Source organism: Arachis ipaensis, chromosome B02 (assembly GCF_000816755.2).
Source record: "Arachis ipaensis cultivar K30076 chromosome B02, Araip1.1, whole genome shotgun sequence".
Taxonomy (NCBI): Eukaryota; Viridiplantae; Streptophyta; class Magnoliopsida; order Fabales; family Fabaceae; genus Arachis; species Arachis ipaensis.
Genome location: NC_029786.2, coordinates 11,293,465 through 11,311,936, shown reverse-complemented (window position 1 = coordinate 11,311,936; position 18,472 = coordinate 11,293,465). Strand labels below are relative to the sequence as shown.

Genomic DNA, 18,472 nt, shown 5'->3' with positions numbered 1-18,472 from the left:
CACACCACCGTTACCCCTCTTCCCGGCAACGAGTTCTGTCGTATTCTCCTTCCCCTTTCGCGAAGTCTCTCCCTTCTCTCTCCTCGTGCTCTCCTCAGTGACGGCGACTTGGCATGGCGGCGGTTGAGGCTCAGTGGCGATGGAGACAAGGCGCGGCAGCTGTAGCAGTTTGACGGTAGCGAGGCAGAACGGCGGCAGTCCTTCTTCCTCGTCTCCTCTCTCGCGCTCGTCCCCTCTCTCAGAGGCATCTCACTCAGTTCTGGCCTCTGATGGTGATGCGACGGCGGCGAGCTGGACGCGACTGGCGGCGACGCGACGGGACACGAAGGACGAGCTCCAGGCCGGCAATGACGAGGCGCGGCTCTCTCTCCTCGCGTGGTGGCTCGGCGTGGACAGCTCTCTCCTTCCTCCTCCCTTCTCTTCTCATGGTCTCCCCTATTCTCTTTTTCCCTTTTCTTTCTTTCTTTCTATTTTCTTCAAGTCTGTGTGTGTGCTATGAGGGAGAGGGTGTGAGGTGAGTGAGAGTGTGTGAGTGGTGGAGGTAGGGTTAGAGAAAGGAGAAAATATCTAGGAGTGGGTCCCACTGTCTCTGTTTAATTTTTTTCTGGTTATTACATTTTTCCCTCCTTTAGAAATTCGGTCCCCGAATTTTAATCAAATATACTATGTAATATCGCGTTGCTGTACAAATTACACATATTTCATAGAATTAAACATTGATGTAACAAATAACAAATTTAGGAATAAGAGAAAAGCAACATTGTGACAACTTCAATCGAAATAAATACAATCACATTATGAAATCATAAGTTTAATAGTATGTAAAAATATTATGCAAAAACAAGACTATAGACAAAATGCTATTGCAAGAGTTTAGAAAAATAATGATATGCATTAGAATGAAAAAAAAATTCTTTCGAGAGTAATGATTATAAGAAAGAGAATTGTAATAATCATGGAATTAAAGGGGACACGATAAATACACTAACAACAAAATAAAATCATTTCAATGATAATCTTTCTCGAATCTAAAATATTGTTATGATAACTTGCTTATCAATTACTATAGAAGTCCAACTAATTACAACATAATCACACAATGCAAAATATTTCTACCAGTTAAAGAGATAAATACATTTAAATAACTAATCTAAGACTTAAATCATATTTTCAAACTTCATAAAAATCATATGATAAAGATAAATTTAAAAATTTGGTATAAATTTTCTATTAAGATCAAAACACGTGTTATCCATCATGAAAGTTTTTCCATCAAAGAAGTACTTTAAAATTTTTATTTATTTATTGAGACATAGTATAAATAAACAAACACATACGAGATAGCTTCTAATTAATTTTTTTTTTGAAAGCTTATATAATGCATTTGAAATTACTTATTTATTTATACTAATTGTAATCATATAAAACAACTCTTATTATTACTATTACTATGCAATGAAAGTTCGATTTTGATCCTTTTTAAGTCCACACACATAGATGAGGGCCAAGGTACAAGGGTATAGCACCCTTGATACACTCACTTAGAACAAATTTAATTTATCCAATTATAAAAATATAACTTAAACAAGGAAGAGAAGAAAAGAATAGTGAAACAATAGACATAAAAAAATTAAAGAAAATAACAAATAAAAAATAGTTGTAGATACCTACTATAATAATTAAAGTAGGCCAAGAGCAGTAATTATATAGTAAAACCATAAACAAGTGAATCAAATCACAAGTAAGAAATAAAAAAAAAAAAAACCACGAATCAACAAACTAAAAGACCAAGATCATAGCCATAGCATGTTTCTTAATCATGTTTAATTAGCTATTTTTTTTATATTAGACCAAACACAAAGTAATAATAAAATACTTTTTACTAAGTTCAAAGAGTACATGCATAATGTGCTGTGAGATTTAGTTTACTAAAAGAAAATTTTTGTGAATATATAAAATAAACCATAAATATGATTTAAAGGTAGAACAAATAAGATGCATCATCCATAGACATATAAATCAAAACATATGAACTTATCCCATCATCTAAAAGACAATCTAGGATAAAAAAAAATTAGGACACTCTTAATCTTGATGAACAATAAAATAAGATTTTGATGGATAAACCAAAAATCGTATATTCTGAATTAGAGAATAGACTTGACTATTAAGACTTAGTAACTTTCTTTTTTTTTTTAAAATAAAGTTTATCAAATTTATTGGCAGCAAAAAGACAAAGAAAATATAAAGAGAAGTAAAATTCTCTAAAATATTAGAGAAAAAGGAAAAAGACATCAATCAAATTGGATGAAATATAAAACAGCATGGCGTGAGTGAGAAAACTTACACGGTTATGAAAAGAGAGAAGAAAAGAAAAAAATATTCAAACACAATCAATCAAAACATACTGATAAACGAAAGATTCAAACAAGCAAATGCAACATATGATAAAGTCCGAAATAAATGCACCAATTAAAAATAGAAAACTCATGAAAAGAAAGAAAATTGATAAATTTTACATCTTTAAGATCAAACTATGATCAATCCATATCCATTATTTCTTAGGTTAACAAGCTATGATGGAACAACTCAAGATCAAACCCAATGACTCAAAAAGAACTCACAATACAAAAATTCATTCATCAATTTATTTAGAGTTTAGACTTCTCCAATTTTCATACATTGCAAACAAGAAATTTTCCAATCTCCATCTCCCACAATTTCAGTGCAAGGTGTCAAATACGAATGGGCTAGCAAATTAAAATATTGTACAAGTACATGATTCTCAAGTGAGCATTACCATACTAATCATATGAATTTAAAAGGAAAAATTCTTCTTTGATATCTTAAAAGCGAATTATTTAAAGGAAATAGCATCAACTAATCGAGAGCTATCGCTATATCATAAAGCCAATGATATATAAGTTGAGCAATTAGAACTTAGTTCATTCACTCTTTGTTCATGGAAGAATAACAACAAAAATAATTAAATAAATAATCACATAAGTATGAAAGTCAAGTTTAAACCATAAACACTTTAAGAATAAGATAAGATACGAGAACCTCCTAGCTCACTATTAACTAACGTTAGAAATTCTCAACCAAGATTCATCAGGTTACAACCACATCAATCACCAATTCAGCAACAATGATATATTATTAAACTACTTTACAGCAGCAATCAATAACCTCATGCATCCCTCAAAAGCAATTAATCCAGATCACTTGTTTGTTATGTTAGTTACTATAATAATCACTAATCATGCAACATATATCGGCAAGCAACTATCTAAATTAGTGGCTAATACTCACGTGCAAGCTAAAATTTAACATATATTCAAGATAATCATCATATGCTTAAAAATCATTAGTTTAATATAACAAGGAAAAAAAAACTTGTATATAAAATTTGTTCAGCTTTGAGGATTTACATATCTAGTCTTTTTTGTTGAAAATCAATAGAAATTCTTTTCAGTATGTAAGATCTAAAATCACAGTATCACAAGGCACTATAAATCAAGAAAACTAATCTCTCTAAACCTCTGAGAATAAAAACTAGTTGAGAGCAGAAAAATTTTCAAAAAACTAAGGTTGAGAGAATTCTCAAATTTTAGATCTTAGCCAAGAGCAAAATTCATCATCTAATCACCAACAAAAAGCAAGCGTTCATAATCATATCACCTGAACAACCAGAAAAATAGTTCCATAACAGAAAAGCCATATTTGACAATATAGTACCATAATAGAACCAGATCAACAAAGAAAAAAAAAGCTCAACCGAACTTCTAGATTGAAAAATATTTTCAATCCATCCAATTAATCACCCGAATAATTCACCATACCTAAGCAGATAAACCATCAATCTAACAAATAGCAATAACACTTCATTCATATGTTTATAGCATAATTCTTCTCCTTGAGCAACTGAATAACAATTTTCAAAATTATTGATTCGAAAAAAGGTAGAATCACAAACAAATCAAACATCATAACATCAAAGAAAATTAATATGAGAAGAACAAACTCCAATATCCAGAACAAAGCATCTTGATCACCAACTAAGTAACTTATACCATCCATAAATTCAAATAAAGTTCTATGAAAGAATTAGATATTGATGTATATCAAACACCAAACAAATCTTCTAAATAATGCATAAAATTTTGTCATCAGGAATCGTACAGAACACGAAGACAAAGAAGATTGAAGCATGTATTTATATAAACAAAAAAGATTAGAACTGACTACGAGAGAAATTGCCAACCGAAGCCGAAACTGAAGCCATTGAAAAAAACACGTTCGAAAAACCTACCAAAGGATAGGAGTAGCAAGAAGCGGCAGAGGACGCATGATCACATTAATCAGAAGACAACAATGACATAGAGAACAAGGATGACATTTCTATAGGCCTCTGATAGTGCCACAATTTGTACAAATAAGCGCGCTTCTATTTATACAATTGTGACTCTACCATAGGACACTTGCTCCATATTATACAGATTAAACCTAAGCTCTGATACCACTTTGTCAAGGCCCAAAATGAGCCATGACCGGCGCTCAGAAAAATAATCTCATAGCAAGCCTAACATGCTCAAATATAAATTGAATAAGAAAGTTATAAATATTTTACAAGTCCTAAAATAGATAATTATACATTTTTAACAAAAATTAAAATAATTAAGAATTGTTGAATCCTGCCTGTGTCATATGGAGCATCTACATCTAGGAACTCATCAAGAATAAGTACTCATTGCAGATCGTTACTTCTTGAATAAAAAGTCTTACATAAACAAGGAATTGTTCCTGAAAAATATTTAAAAAAAAAGGGGTGAATTTTGCAACTCAGTGACCAGACAATACATCTATAATCGACATGAGACCATATAAACATTATATCAAAATAATTTTAATTAGAAAATAATAATTCATATAATAAGTGAATCAATAAGGGAGTTCTCATACAGAAATCAAATCAAAAGTCCACACTTGGGCGGCTCCACCTCTATGGGTAGCCCTTTCCTCTAGTGTGTCCGTACGGAATAACAGATCCAACGTGTGGCCTACACGTTAGGCTAGCAACACCCCTGCTAGCTGAGGTATGAGCCAGATGCATCTAGGTTAACGTCATAACTGCCGTTAACTACGGTTTTCTAATGCGAGCCTCCCAAACCAATTCAAAACATATAATTTCAAACACAACAAATCTTTGATCTTACAAATATATAAGGCATCGAATCAAATCAAATCAGATAATACTTTCTCATCCAAATCATATTCAATCATATTTTCTCAATCTTAAGGCATTCCAAAATATTTCACAATTCCAAAATAAGTGAATACCAACAAAATTTCAATACTTTAAAAATACATATTCGAATAAAATCAAATACATTAAAATAATATAAAACTTCTTCAATATACATATAGTCTCATAAAAATATATAGTCTCATGTGCATATTAAAATGAGTTTAACAAGGATAAGCATTTAGTTCTAATAAATCAATTAGTAAAATCAATTTAAAATCATTTGATAATAATCTTTATAAGTATAACTAAGTTCAAGCACCATATATCCAAATAATTATAGACGTAAAGCCAAACAATTATAAATGTAAAGCCTACTCACAACTTGATCCCATGGGACCGAAGAAACTGAAACCGGAGTGACAAATTAAAAGGGTGAAGATGGTTGGAATAGAATTGATCGAAAGGACGTAGAATCTAGACCGAGACAGTAGCAACAACTCCAACTAATCCCACAGCAACAACTTTGTAATAGTCACAGCTATAGCGGCTGAAACAGAATGGAAACAAGGTAGCATAAATGGAATAGTAGCAGAGAAAAAGTGGAAACGATGCAAGTTTAAGGAAAAGACCTAGACCAAAACAAAGGCACTATTCATCGGCATTTTTCCAGAAACCACAACGGTGATGGCGACATTAGCTCCGATAAGATGCTTAAACCGGAAGCATAGGACCGGCAACGGCACCAGCAAGGAATGGCTCTGACGGCGGTGCGCAGCTCGAAGGTGACCTCCTTCCCCAGCAACGACAGCAGCAGCGGCAACACACCACCGTTACCCCTCTTCCCGGCGACGAATTCTGTCGTATTCTCCTTCCCCTTTTGCGAAGTCTCTCCCTTCTCTCTCCTCGTGCTCTCCTCAGTGACGGCGACTTGGCATGGCGGCGGTTGAGGCTCAGTGGCGATTGAGACAAGGCGCGGAAGCTGTAGCAGGTTTAACGGTAGCGAGGCAGAACAGCGGTAGTCCTTCTTCCTCGTCTCCTCTCTCGCGCTCGTCCCCTCTCTCAAAGGCATTTCACTCAGTTCTGGCCTCTGATGGTGATGCGACGGCGGCGAGCTGGACGCGGCTGGCGGCGACGCGACGGGACACGAAGGGCGAGCTCCAGGCCGGCAATGACGAGGCGCGGCTCTCTCTCTCCTCGCGTGGTGGCTCGGCGTGGACAGCTCTCTCCTTCCTCCTCCCTTCTCTTCTCATGGTCTCCCCTATTCTCTTTTTCCCTTTTCTTTCTTTCTTTCTATTTCCTTCAAGTCTGTGTGTGCTGTGAGGGAGAGGGTGTGAGGTGAGTGAGAGTGTGTGAGTGGTGAAGTTAGGGTTAGAGAAAGGAGAAAATATCTAGGAGTAGGTCCCACCGTCTCATCTATTGTTTAATTTTTTTTTTCCTGATTACAACTCGTTAATTAAGCTTATTATTTATTGAAGTAACATTGTTTCAACATGTGAAATTTATGCAAATCTTGCTGACCACTGGGTCTCCTATAGAGGTTATTCCTCTATTCTCATCTCCACCTTTCCCAGAAGTTACATTCACCTCTTCACCACTTCTAACACAAATTATTCTTTCCTTATCCAATTAGCAACTTATGTTTTCCACCTTTCCGAACCAGCACCTGTTTTTTACCCTTAACATGTTTTAAGTTGAGACCAGTTTGGAATATAGATTAGAGACATGGCAGTGCTAGTCAACAAGATTTTTCATCAAACTCCGTTATTCCTGCCTTCAAGATGTTCACTAAATTATCAATTGATAGTATAAAGATAGTGAAAAAAATAAATAAATAAAAGAAATAAAAGAAGAGGAAGATGAAATTGTTGGACACATTGAAACAGGAAAAATCTTCATACCCATTGCTTAAAAGTTTATTATCCATCATGCTGTTCGGCAAATACTAAAAAATTTTTTCCCTTTGATAACAATTTGTACATTGCTGATATGGAGTTATGGACGACAAAACTGAAAAAGAGCATCAACATCTTCCAAACCGATCTATGTTCAATCCGTCTCAACACTATATACAACGACTAATCAGTAAATGTAAACCCTCAACCTACAAAATGAAGCTCAAACAAGAAGCACCATCCATAACAGCCTTGGCCCTCAATGTTACAAAAAGAGTAATTTAACTATGCAGATTAATATAACTCCCCCTCCCCCAACCCAAAAAAAAGTGCAGATTAATATGATAGTAGTGAAAAATTAATTACTTAGTCGGGAAAAGAAAAAAGTACAAATAAAGGAAATGTTCACCTTTTTGGAGCAGTATTAAAAAAGCTTATCAACTTCAGCAGGGCATAGGAATCGATTTTAGAAAGTGTCAAGTTTTGAAACATCAAAGAACAGAAAGTATAAATTAAAATGAGCACATGGAAGCTAACTAAATGGAGGTGCATATTGAAGTGGATAAAAAATGTTGTTACATACTTTATCTGTAATCGAAAAGAGTTCTAGTAAAAAAATTATCCCGATTCGGTTCGACAAGCCGATTTCTGATAGATATAATGGTTTTTAAAAAAGACGGTTCTGCATATCAATTGAGCTGCAAAAGCCATCAGTTCTCGGTTGGATCGACAAACTTCACAAGTTCATCAAAAACCATGTCTTGAAGCTCGACTTAATCATCGTTGTTCTCCCTGAGCTTGAGCACTAAGAAGAAGTTTCTCTTGCCTTCATGGTTTCTTTCTCGTTCTCTATCTTCTCTTCTATTCACTCTTTCATTGTATTGTTGGTTGCCCGTAACTTGTTTGTTAAAATGTCTGTTAGAGATATTGCTACTAAGTACTAGCAATCTAGCATACTTTTTTCTAAGGTTTGATTAAAGGATAGTATTTACTTTAATGAACTCTCACTAATAGTGCCTCTAATGACATTTTTAGCTGAATAGTAAATCAAAGTTAATATCAAGAGAGTATTGATAAAGTTATTGGATTTGGAGGCATGCTCTTTTTGCTGAATTTTATTTCTATATTGATACCTGTAGGTGGTGTTTGCTCTGTTGGTCTTACAAGTATGTTAATAAATTTTCAAGTTTTTAAGGTGATACAAAAGCAAGATTGGCACATTCAGGATAAATACTTGTATAAGGACTTGATTATTGCACTGGCAAGGGCTAAAAAGATGGATGAAGTAATGAAAATGTGGGAAAGCATGAAAAGGAGAATCTCTACCCTGATTCTCAGACCTATACTGAGGTCATAAGAGGCTTCTTGAAGAATGGATCTCTTGCAGATGTGATGAATGTGTATGAGGACATGAAGAATTCTCCGGATCCACCAGAGGAGCTATCATTCAGGATTCTGTTGATATGGCTATTACCTCATCCACTTCTGAGAAACAAAGTGAAACAAGATTTTGAGGAGATCTTTCCTGGTTCAAATATGTATGATCCATCACAAGAGGTATTTGGTGTACGCTGAGGTAGTTTCTTCCTTCTCACTCTGTTGTCTTGTGTTCATAAGTGTGTATCCACATAAACTTTTTTCCTCTTGGTACCTGTGAACACATTTATATTCAAAGTCTAATGTTAATGAACTTGATTTGGAGGTTTCTCGATAGCTATTGTGGATTGGTTTTGCATGTCAAATGCCTTTGGTGATTTTAATATCCTATTTAACCCCTTTACTTTTTTATAGGAGCTCTAGGCCGTGTGCAGCATTCTAGAAGGACCTGAGTTGTGGAACAACCATTCTTGCAAGTTGTTTTGGTAGTTTTTGCAATACTGCACTATGTTGTGCTTGTTGACCCTTGCAAGCTTTGCACTATTGTGAATCCCATCCCATGTGAATCTTCTTAAGTAATAAAAGTTTTCTTTATTGTTTCTTTTTGTATACTGAGATTTGACATCATTATTTATTTGTTTATTTATTTATTTATTGTTACTTAAATTTAGTTATGATACTGTCAATACATCTGAACATTTTTTGAATATTAGTTTTTATCGACTTTTGGTGAAGTGGGTGTGGCTGGTTTATCTGCTTCACTACTAACATCTTTGCTACCAACAACATTGGAAGATCTTCTTGCTCTTGGCATTTGTTCTGCTGGCGGGTATTATGATTTTCTATTTTTATCTGTAGTTGACTTTCTTTCTTATTGCTCAAGATTGTATTTCAAAATTTGTTCCATGTTGTGATAGAGTTGTGATATCTCTGGTCTTAAATCTTCCGTAAAAGGAAACATATTACACTATTACGGCAAGAGTTGCATGAAATAATTAGTAAATATAATGATTCTGATTAGTTGCTAGATCATGTTGATGACTTGATGCTCAAATTTGGTTGACATTGACTTGTCAGGTATCTAGCTATATCCAAATTTCCTAGACGCAGACAGAGTGTGATAGATAAAGTGAAAGCAAAAGCAGAAAAGTTGGCATCTGAACTTGAAGAGGCCATTAATAAAGATTTCAATAAAGGCATGGAATATTTGGACAATTATGTGAAAGTTCTTGGCAAGCCTTACCAAGATCAAGCACAGAATAGACTGAATATGCTTCTAGAGATTCAAGAGGAATTGTCAAATGTTGAGAAAAAACTTAGAACACTGCAAGTTGAAATCCAAAATCTTCATGTCTCATGATTGACTTTGCAGTTTTGCACGCATCATCATTTTTGTTGTTGATGATGCTTAAGAATTCTCCACTCTATTTTGGTATTGTATTATTTTTGGAATAAGAAAATTTATTATGAGGTGAAATGGTGAATTTATCTTAAAATAAAGTCAGAGTACTTTTGTCCTAAGTACTAACTACTGTTTCGTTTAGTTAATTATACTTATGATTTTTTTTATTAATTTAAAGTCATTATTCATGTATTGAACAAAATATTAGATGAACTAAATTCTAAATATATTACATTGTACTATTAAATTAAATCATATGTTTTAATAATTATATCCAATTAAGATTGTCAACTGTCGAGACACTTATTTCTATCCGTTGCTAGCAGTATTTTGATGGCAGTATATTTTTAGCTAATTAATACGACAAATCTTATCCAACAATCACAATTCTTGGAAAAGAAAAATATTCATGTCATCGTTACCATAGCAATATGCTTTATGCAAAAAGGCATACACAATTTGAAATTTTATAGAAATATAAGGTTAACTTTATGGATTAAAATGGTCTTATGTAGAAATATATCTATATACCATTGTCAATCCTATTTTTAAAACATTCTCTTATAACTTCAATATAAACCACACTCCTTCAATATTGTAAAATTATTACAATAAACTTTCATTCTAAAAATACGCTAGTGCTCTCAATAACTTAACTAGACACCTTACATCTTGTATAAAAATACAAGATATAATTTTATTCATAAAACACACTGAGCTTATAGCTATACCACTTAAAAGGCAATGACACACTTCTTCCTGCATAGTGATACAGGGAACTTATTCAGGTCATGCACACCACACCATACTCAAACAGAAATGAATATTTGTTGCCATGATGGGATCCACTTATATCCTCTTAATTGCTGCATTTGGTGTCCCGTAAAACCTTAGAAATGAAATTTCATAAAAACAATTGTGTTGGTTAATATTGACTAAAGTTAAAAAAGTCATAGGATTGGAAAAAGCAAAACTCTCCATGATTTGAGTTGAATGTTAACCAAACTTAAGAGTAAAACTTTCCAAAAAGAAATATGTAACAGCATCAAATTAACTTGTGTGTTTTTCTATCTAATTTGTTACCTGGCCTAATAATTTCAGTTATCATAATCATCAGATTGTATCCATACAAAATTACAATGAAAGCATAACCATTTCTAATTTTTTTTTTTCTCAAAATAAGGAGAAAAAAAAAAACTTACCAACCGTCCTTATTTATTTGTCCATTGCTCCTTGAGCAAGGCTAACTGGTAAGTGGTAACAAATGCATTGAAAATAAGCTTCCCTTAGCAAGCAACAAATTTCCTGCAAGAATTTATATACAAGAGCTAGTTAAGTCAAGTTACATTAACTATACCATTCTTTAATTTATTAAATTCTTACAAAGGACAAGAATTGGATAATAAAATGAGCAATATCAAAAATTAATATAACCGAATATGGAGGGAGCAAATCAAATGACATTTCAAACAGAACTTTTTCTATTGTTTTGGTGCATTGCGTAACATGAAAAGTAAAAGATGATGCAAATTTAGCAGATAGAGGAACTAACTTACATGTTAAATTATAGTTGTACTAATTAACTCATCAATGCTGCGTAGATCGTTTCTCAAATTGTTGACTGACTGCAGCATTTAGATTATCTTTCGAGCAACGAACTCCATCTATCTTCACCATCTCTAATTTAGGTGCTTCCACGTCACCATGTGAGAAAGTTTTCATGATCTTGCATTGACTGATCTCAATGTACAAGTATGCTTGGAATTTCAGAGTTGACTTTCCCGTGAAAAAGCTTCCAAGTTTTGGGGATTCGCTTAGAGACAGATCCCAGAGGTTTGAGAATGTGAGCTCATGTGGCTCGTCTGCCTCTGCTAATACTACTGTTTCCAATGACTCACATTTGGAAATCTCCATATTCCCCAATTTATGCAAGCTTTTGGCAGTTGAGAATGTGAATATATACTCCAATCTGTTGCATTCAGTAACCTCGACTTTCTCTAGAGACGGGAAATTCAAAGTTAATGAGTTTTTCGTGAAAAAACTTTCAAATTTTGGTAATTCGCTAAGAGTCAGACATTTGAGGTCTGGGAATGTGAGATCTTCATGTTGTTGGTTTGCCTCTTGTGTTGTCAAAACTACTGTTTCCAATGACTCACATTTGGAAATCTTCATCTCATTCAAATTTTTCAAGCTTTTGGCAGTTGAGAATGTGAACATGTACTCCAATCTGTTGCATTCGGTGACCTTGACTTCCTTCAAAGATGGGAAATTCAAAGTTGACTTTCCAGTGTAAAAGCTCTCAAGTTTTGGTATTTGGCTAAGAGACAGTCTCTCAAGCTTTTTGAATATGATGACATCATGATCATCATCATGTGGTTGATAATCCACCATTAAGCTTTCGAGTGCTTCACAGTTGGATATGAGCAACTCTTTAAGTTGAACAAGGCATTTGGGGGCTGAAGAAGTGAACAAATACTTCAAAGATGCACAACCCTCAATTTTGAGCCATGTGAGATTAGAGGGGGCCACCCAAGTGTGCTGTAACCCAATGGATTCAAGCTTGTGCAGATTCCTCAACTCCAATGCTCGAACAAGCAGCTGTGAATGAATAATCTCAGGCTTTTGTAAGGGGAATATCTCTTTGAAAGAACTGTCGGCCACCACAAGCATTTGAATATTGGGAAGTGGCACCTTCTTTGGGAAGAAATTAAAAGCAGATGCGGCATCTGAGTCATTAAAGCCCTGCAATCTTAGATATTTTATGTTTTTGGGGTCCAAATGAAGCAGTCCTTTGTCAAGCATCATCACACCTTCCATGTCTATTGATAGTCGCTCTAAGTGAGGGGTAAAAACCTGCTCCATCGGATTCAAAGTTAATAAGAAGGACAACACATGGCCATCATGACATGTGAACATAATTTACCTTCTCCATTTTTTAATTGCTGCAAAATGCGTACAAGTATTCCAAATAAAATGACATAAATGAAGCATGCAGAAGTTTAGAAGCTTATAAGTTAAACGTGTTAAAAATCTACTTTTCTTGATGATGAAGAAAACATCAATTGTTTGTGGAAAAAAATGTGATTTTACTCTGTCAATATAGCTTTTGTTATAAATAAAAAAAGATTTCACATGACAATTGAATTTAAAAATAGGAAAAGTATAGGTAACTAACAAAATTTTTGAACAATGTGTAAACAATGTGAATTAATAGGGTTAAAAGAGTAAATTTAATTAGTAGCATTAAATTAGAATGTGGTGTATTTTCATTTGATTGGTGGTTGTTCATGTTGTTCAAAATTTTCATTGTTTCCCTAGTACTCCCCTTAAAAATATCAATTTGTTCAAAAGTCAATACCAAATTTAGTAAAGAATTTGTCACTTTTTTTTTAGTTATGAAAATGTATTATTGTGACAAAGTCTATTACAAAATAGTTGAGTGTTTTTTTAAATAAAATATTAACTCACTATTTTCAGTCTTTTTGTTTAAAATTTATAGATACTACTCTTAATTTAATCCTAAACTCAGAATAAGAATCAATTCTTTTGAGTTTATTGCCAAACTAGAATTTATTGTAGTTAATTTCAGAAATATTATTTGACATTATACTTGAAATATACGAGGGTGACAAATCAATAGAGTTAACTTTTTCAATAAGCTTATTTAAAAAAAAATAGAAGTGTTAATTTTTTTTTAAGTAATATCATGAAAGAATTAAAATAAGTTCAATATTGTATATTCTCTTTTTAAGACTGAGAATACTTTTTTGACAAAAAAATAAACTATCTTAACAAATTTTTTGAAACGAATATCTAACATTATTACGTATAACATGTTATTAATATAAATCGATATATGAATATGCAATGTTTTATATGTTCAGCATGCAATTTTTAAATTGAATAACAATGCATAAATATAGGTATCTTAAATGTGCATATAAGCTATTACCACATATACAAGTAAGAGATCAAAAATGACAAAAGCTGCTCATATTTTCTAATGGTGGGTAGCTTCTCATATTATAGATACATGCATTTGGCTCATTATGAATAATTTAAAAGACTTATTGGTGCGCAAGAGATATATTAACTTATTAACAAACAAAATAAGAATGAGCTGCTTATTGTGATAAATAAAATGCATTTTTCTCAAAACTATATATTCTACAAAAAAAAATAAGCAGATCATATATAAAGCTAACAAGATTAGAAAGTTATGAATATTTTTAAGGTAGGAACTTTTGTACCTTTGCATTAGAATCTGTTGCAAATTTACAATGAGAAATATCCAACTCTCTTAATTTGGGCAAATTTAGAATTTGCATTCCAGCATAAATGTATGTAAGATTTGGCAAATTGTACAGAGTCAATGAAGTTAGCTTAGGAAACATAATAAGCTCTTTATTTATTTCTTCATTGTCTGCTTCATCATCTTTTGTAACAATTTCAACCAATTCCTCACAGTTTTTTACATCTATCCTTATCATGTTAGACATGGACAATGATGCTGGCAACAAGCTTGTGAAGCTTTTACATCCATTCACAACCACTTCCTCCAGACATGGAAAGCTGAGACGACTTCTTTTAAGATTCTTGTTCCAAATATGACTTAGAGTTGGCAGATGCTCCAAAGTCAACTTCTTCAAAGGAATATCTGTTGGTGTATCTTTGACTTCAAATATGACCTCAACAGAAATTATGTCTGTATCTTTCACATCATTTGTTGGAGCATCTTTCACATCAAATATTGTCTCAAAGGAACCACAATTCTCAACGACTAACTCTTCCAATTTATGAAGGGAAGGTAGTATATGCCATGGTAGTAATGCATTTGATAATGAAAATTCAGAGTCTTCCATTCCATGATAAATGTAGCTCAGATTTGGCAAATTCCACAGTTTCAGATAAGATAGCTTGGAGAAGATATTAACCGGTTTATTTACTTCTTCTTCTTTGACTAGTTCATCTCTGGAGACAATTTCAACTAACTTTTCACAATTCTTTACTTCTAACCTCTGTATGTTAACTGATTCTGAGAACACGGATTTTAAGCTTGCACATTCATCAATAATAACCTCCTCCAGTTTGGGAAGACTGAGCTTTCCTTCCGAATCCTTGTTCCAAACATGTCTCAGATTTGGAAGTTTCTCCAAAGTCAATATCTTCAAAGGAATAACAATATCTGCTGTTGTATCTTTGACTTCAAATATGGCCTCAACAGAATTGCATCCCCACACCATCAACTCTTGTAATCGACTGAAGAAGGAAAGTAAATGAGAAGGTAGTATTGCGGTTGTAAAGAATTCATCACACCCTTTCACCATCAAACTTTCCAAATTGAAACCAGAGGAGAAGGCCTCAGCTGGGATATGTACTTTATCAAGCCATAAATCTTTTAGCTCTGGGTGATAGCCAAGATCAAGACTTCTCTGAATTTTGTTATGTCGGGAAAATAGATATAATAAAAAAGATTAATTAGAACTTTAAACATTTCAAATTTCTTATCAGAAATAACAATAATGGTGAATATAATTAATTACAGAAAAAATAATAAATAAATTCTAAGTTTTTTTATTGAAAAAACGATTAAACATCTTACCAAATTTAATAGACAACATATAAATTTCTTTACCGATGGTTTGAAATTGATATAAAAAATCTATGTATCACTTGTCTATAAAGGTTTAGCTAGATATGGTTAACATAATGTATTTTCTAATTATTTGTTTGTCACTTACCACTATATTCAAATTAAACATTTTATAAATAGATATTTGGAATTTTATATTTACCCGCATTGATCATTTTGTCAAAATTATTTTAATTAATATCTCTTTTGGCGTGACCATAAAACAATGCTAACAAAATATATATATATATATATATATATATATATATATATATATATAATATAATTCCAAGCCTCTAAAGAATTGTTAGAATTTTGCTTAGTTGTGTTAAGTATTTGGAAAATTGGTAAAGTATGACCAAAGGAGAAGGCCTCATCTGAGATATGCACTTTATCAAGCCATAAATCTTTCAGCTCCGAGTGATTGCCAAATGTCTCATGTCTCTATGTTTTGTTATGTCAAGAAAATAAATATAATAAAAAAGATTAATTAGAACTTTAAACATTTCAAATTTCTTATCAGAAATAACAATAATGGTGAATATAATTAATTACAGAAAAAATAATAAATAAATTCTAAGTTTTTTTATTGAAAAAACGATTAAACATCTTACCAAATTTAATAGACAACATATAAATTTCTTTACCGATGGTTTGAAATTGATATAAAAAATCTATGTATCACTTGTCTATAAATATTTAGATATGGTTAGCATAATGTATTTCTAATTATTTGTTTGTCACTTACCACTATATTCAAATTAAACATTTTATAAATAGATATTTGAAATTTTATATTTACCCACATTGATCATTTTGTCAAAATTATTTTAATTAATATCTCTTTTGGCGTGACCATAAAACAAAATATCTTTATAATTAAATACTTTAAGTTTTGTTAATAAAGAAAATTAATTATATTGTATTATTATATTTTTAATTAGAGTATTTGAGTGAAAACCAAATAGTATTTTAATACAACGAATAATATTTTAAAATAATTTCAAGGATTTAATTAATTTCAAATTAAACCCCAAAATTTTTAATTCCATACACAAACCCTAACCCTAATTGAACCCACATTTTTTCTTTTGTCTAAATAGAACCCTAGCTGCTACCCTTTTTTCCCTTCAGTAAACACCTCAGAAAAAGTAAAAGAAAGAAAGAAGGGGGGAGCAGAGGGAAGCAGGGAGAACGGAGAAAAAGAAGAGGAAGAGAGGCACGAGCCAGCACCGGTGGGCCTCGCTGTCGCCGCAAAGCTGCTCGCTGCTCGTCGCCATCGCGAGGAAGGCCAGAACCGAGGGAGAGAGCCGCGCGAGGAACGTCCCGCCGCTGCTGCTGTCCGTGCCATCGCCGTCATCGCTGGTCCACCGTAGAGCCACCGTCGAAGCTGAATCACGGAGAGAGAGGGGTGGTCGCAGGCTTGGAGCCGCCGCGCCTTCGTCGCCGCCGTCCAACGCGAAGCCAACTGCTGTCGTCGCATCTCCCAAACGTCCCTGCCGCCGCCATGCTGTCGAGAAGGAGGCCGTCGGGTCTGACAACATAACCGATGCATGAGTTCATGGCCAGTAGGACAGGCATGCATCATATGCATTTATATGACATTATTTGGGTGTGCATATTGTAATTGGTTTGCCTATGTAAATAGTTATGTTTAACTCCTAATTGTTCTACTTGATATAACTGCTCGATTGTGTTTGAACATTCTTACTTGTGTTTGTGACTGAAAATTGGTTGGATTGTAATGAACTAGTTGTTGATTCAGTTGCTTGGGCCTAAGGCCGTGGTTAATTATGAGATGGGCTGAAGGCTTTGTTTGGTTTGTGTTTCTCGTTTAGTAAAGTATGCAAAACTAAACTAGTTCAGCATAGACTTAATGAACCTATGCTTAGAACAGGTTGGTTATTCATGCTGTTTAGGAAAAACCTTTTGAAAGGCTTTTGAATTTTTGAAGGAATAACAGTTTCCTTTTTCAGAAAAGATTTCAAGTTTTTAATGGTAAATCTTTGGGTTTTAAAAGGATGCATAAGACGATTATTAATCACTATGCTTTAAAAAGAGTTTTATCTTCACGTATTATATTATAGTAATTCTCAAAACCCTCTATTGAAAACCCTTTCGAGGATGATGTTCTCACTCCCTACAGATTTTCCTTTTCAGGATATGGACGCAAAAGTCATGAAGAGTTTACCTAGTCGTTGTTGTCGCGATGTTTTGTGTTACTTTAGTTATTATTCATTATTTCACAATTTGTAAGAGGGATAGGATTTGTTTTTATGTAAAGCTTGTAAGTTAATACTGTGTATATGTATGTGTGTGGTTAAAAGTATAGAGTTATGTAACCTTTTAAACGGTCTTTTGAAAAATACGGTTTAAGTTTTAAACAGACTCATATTTTAATATTAAATATTTTAAGAATCGTCGTAATACCCAAACTATCAGAATAGTGCAGCCGGAAGCGTGACATTTTGATAGTTAGGGTGTTACAAAAAGTGAGATATTATGGAAAAAAAGTTTAATAAAAATAATTATCTAAAAAAAAAAAAAAGAACACAAATTAAAACAAAAATGAATATAATCTTAATAATCCTTAAAATGATAGGTAAATAAATGAACATACATAAAATAATTATTTAGTTATCTCAATTAAATTTTTATGATATATCTTTCTATTTATAGTTATTTCTTATTTTCATTTTTATCTCATTTTTTAACTAAGTTTCATTAAATTAAAATATTTTTCTGTTAATATAAATCCTAATTGAAAATTTGTTAAAGGTATTTTCATTATACATCACAGTTGCACTTCTTTATGTTTAGTTTTTCATATTTTATTATTGTCTAAAAATGATTATAATGTCCTTACATTTTAGTCGCATTATTCTATTTTTTAATTCTGGTATTCAAAACCTCGAGTTAAA

At 32.9% G+C, this 18,472-nt stretch overlaps 1 protein-coding gene and 1 pseudogene across 3 annotated transcripts in view; one reads left to right on the top strand and one right to left on the bottom strand.

Moving 5' to 3' along the window:
• LOC107626876 lies at window positions 7,812-10,020 on the top strand (annotated as a pseudogene).
• The window catches only part of LOC107626881, a 113,542-nt gene continuing 105,512 nt past the window's right edge, over window positions 10,443-18,472 (bottom strand). Inside the window, exons 10-12 of one of the 3 annotated variants that reach the window (XM_021115423.1) lie at window positions 11,472-12,772; window positions 11,122-11,224; window positions 10,443-10,808 (exon numbers count right to left, since the gene is read on the bottom strand). In XM_021115423.1, coding sequence (XP_020971082.1) covers window positions 11,507-12,772 — 1,266 coding nt within the window. In that variant the 3' untranslated portion in view covers window positions 10,443-10,808; window positions 11,122-11,224; window positions 11,472-11,506. The remainder of the gene's footprint in view (window positions 10,809-11,121; window positions 11,225-11,471; window positions 12,773-18,472) is intronic. The other 2 variants (XM_021115424.1, XM_021115427.1) reach the window with 2 other exon arrangements.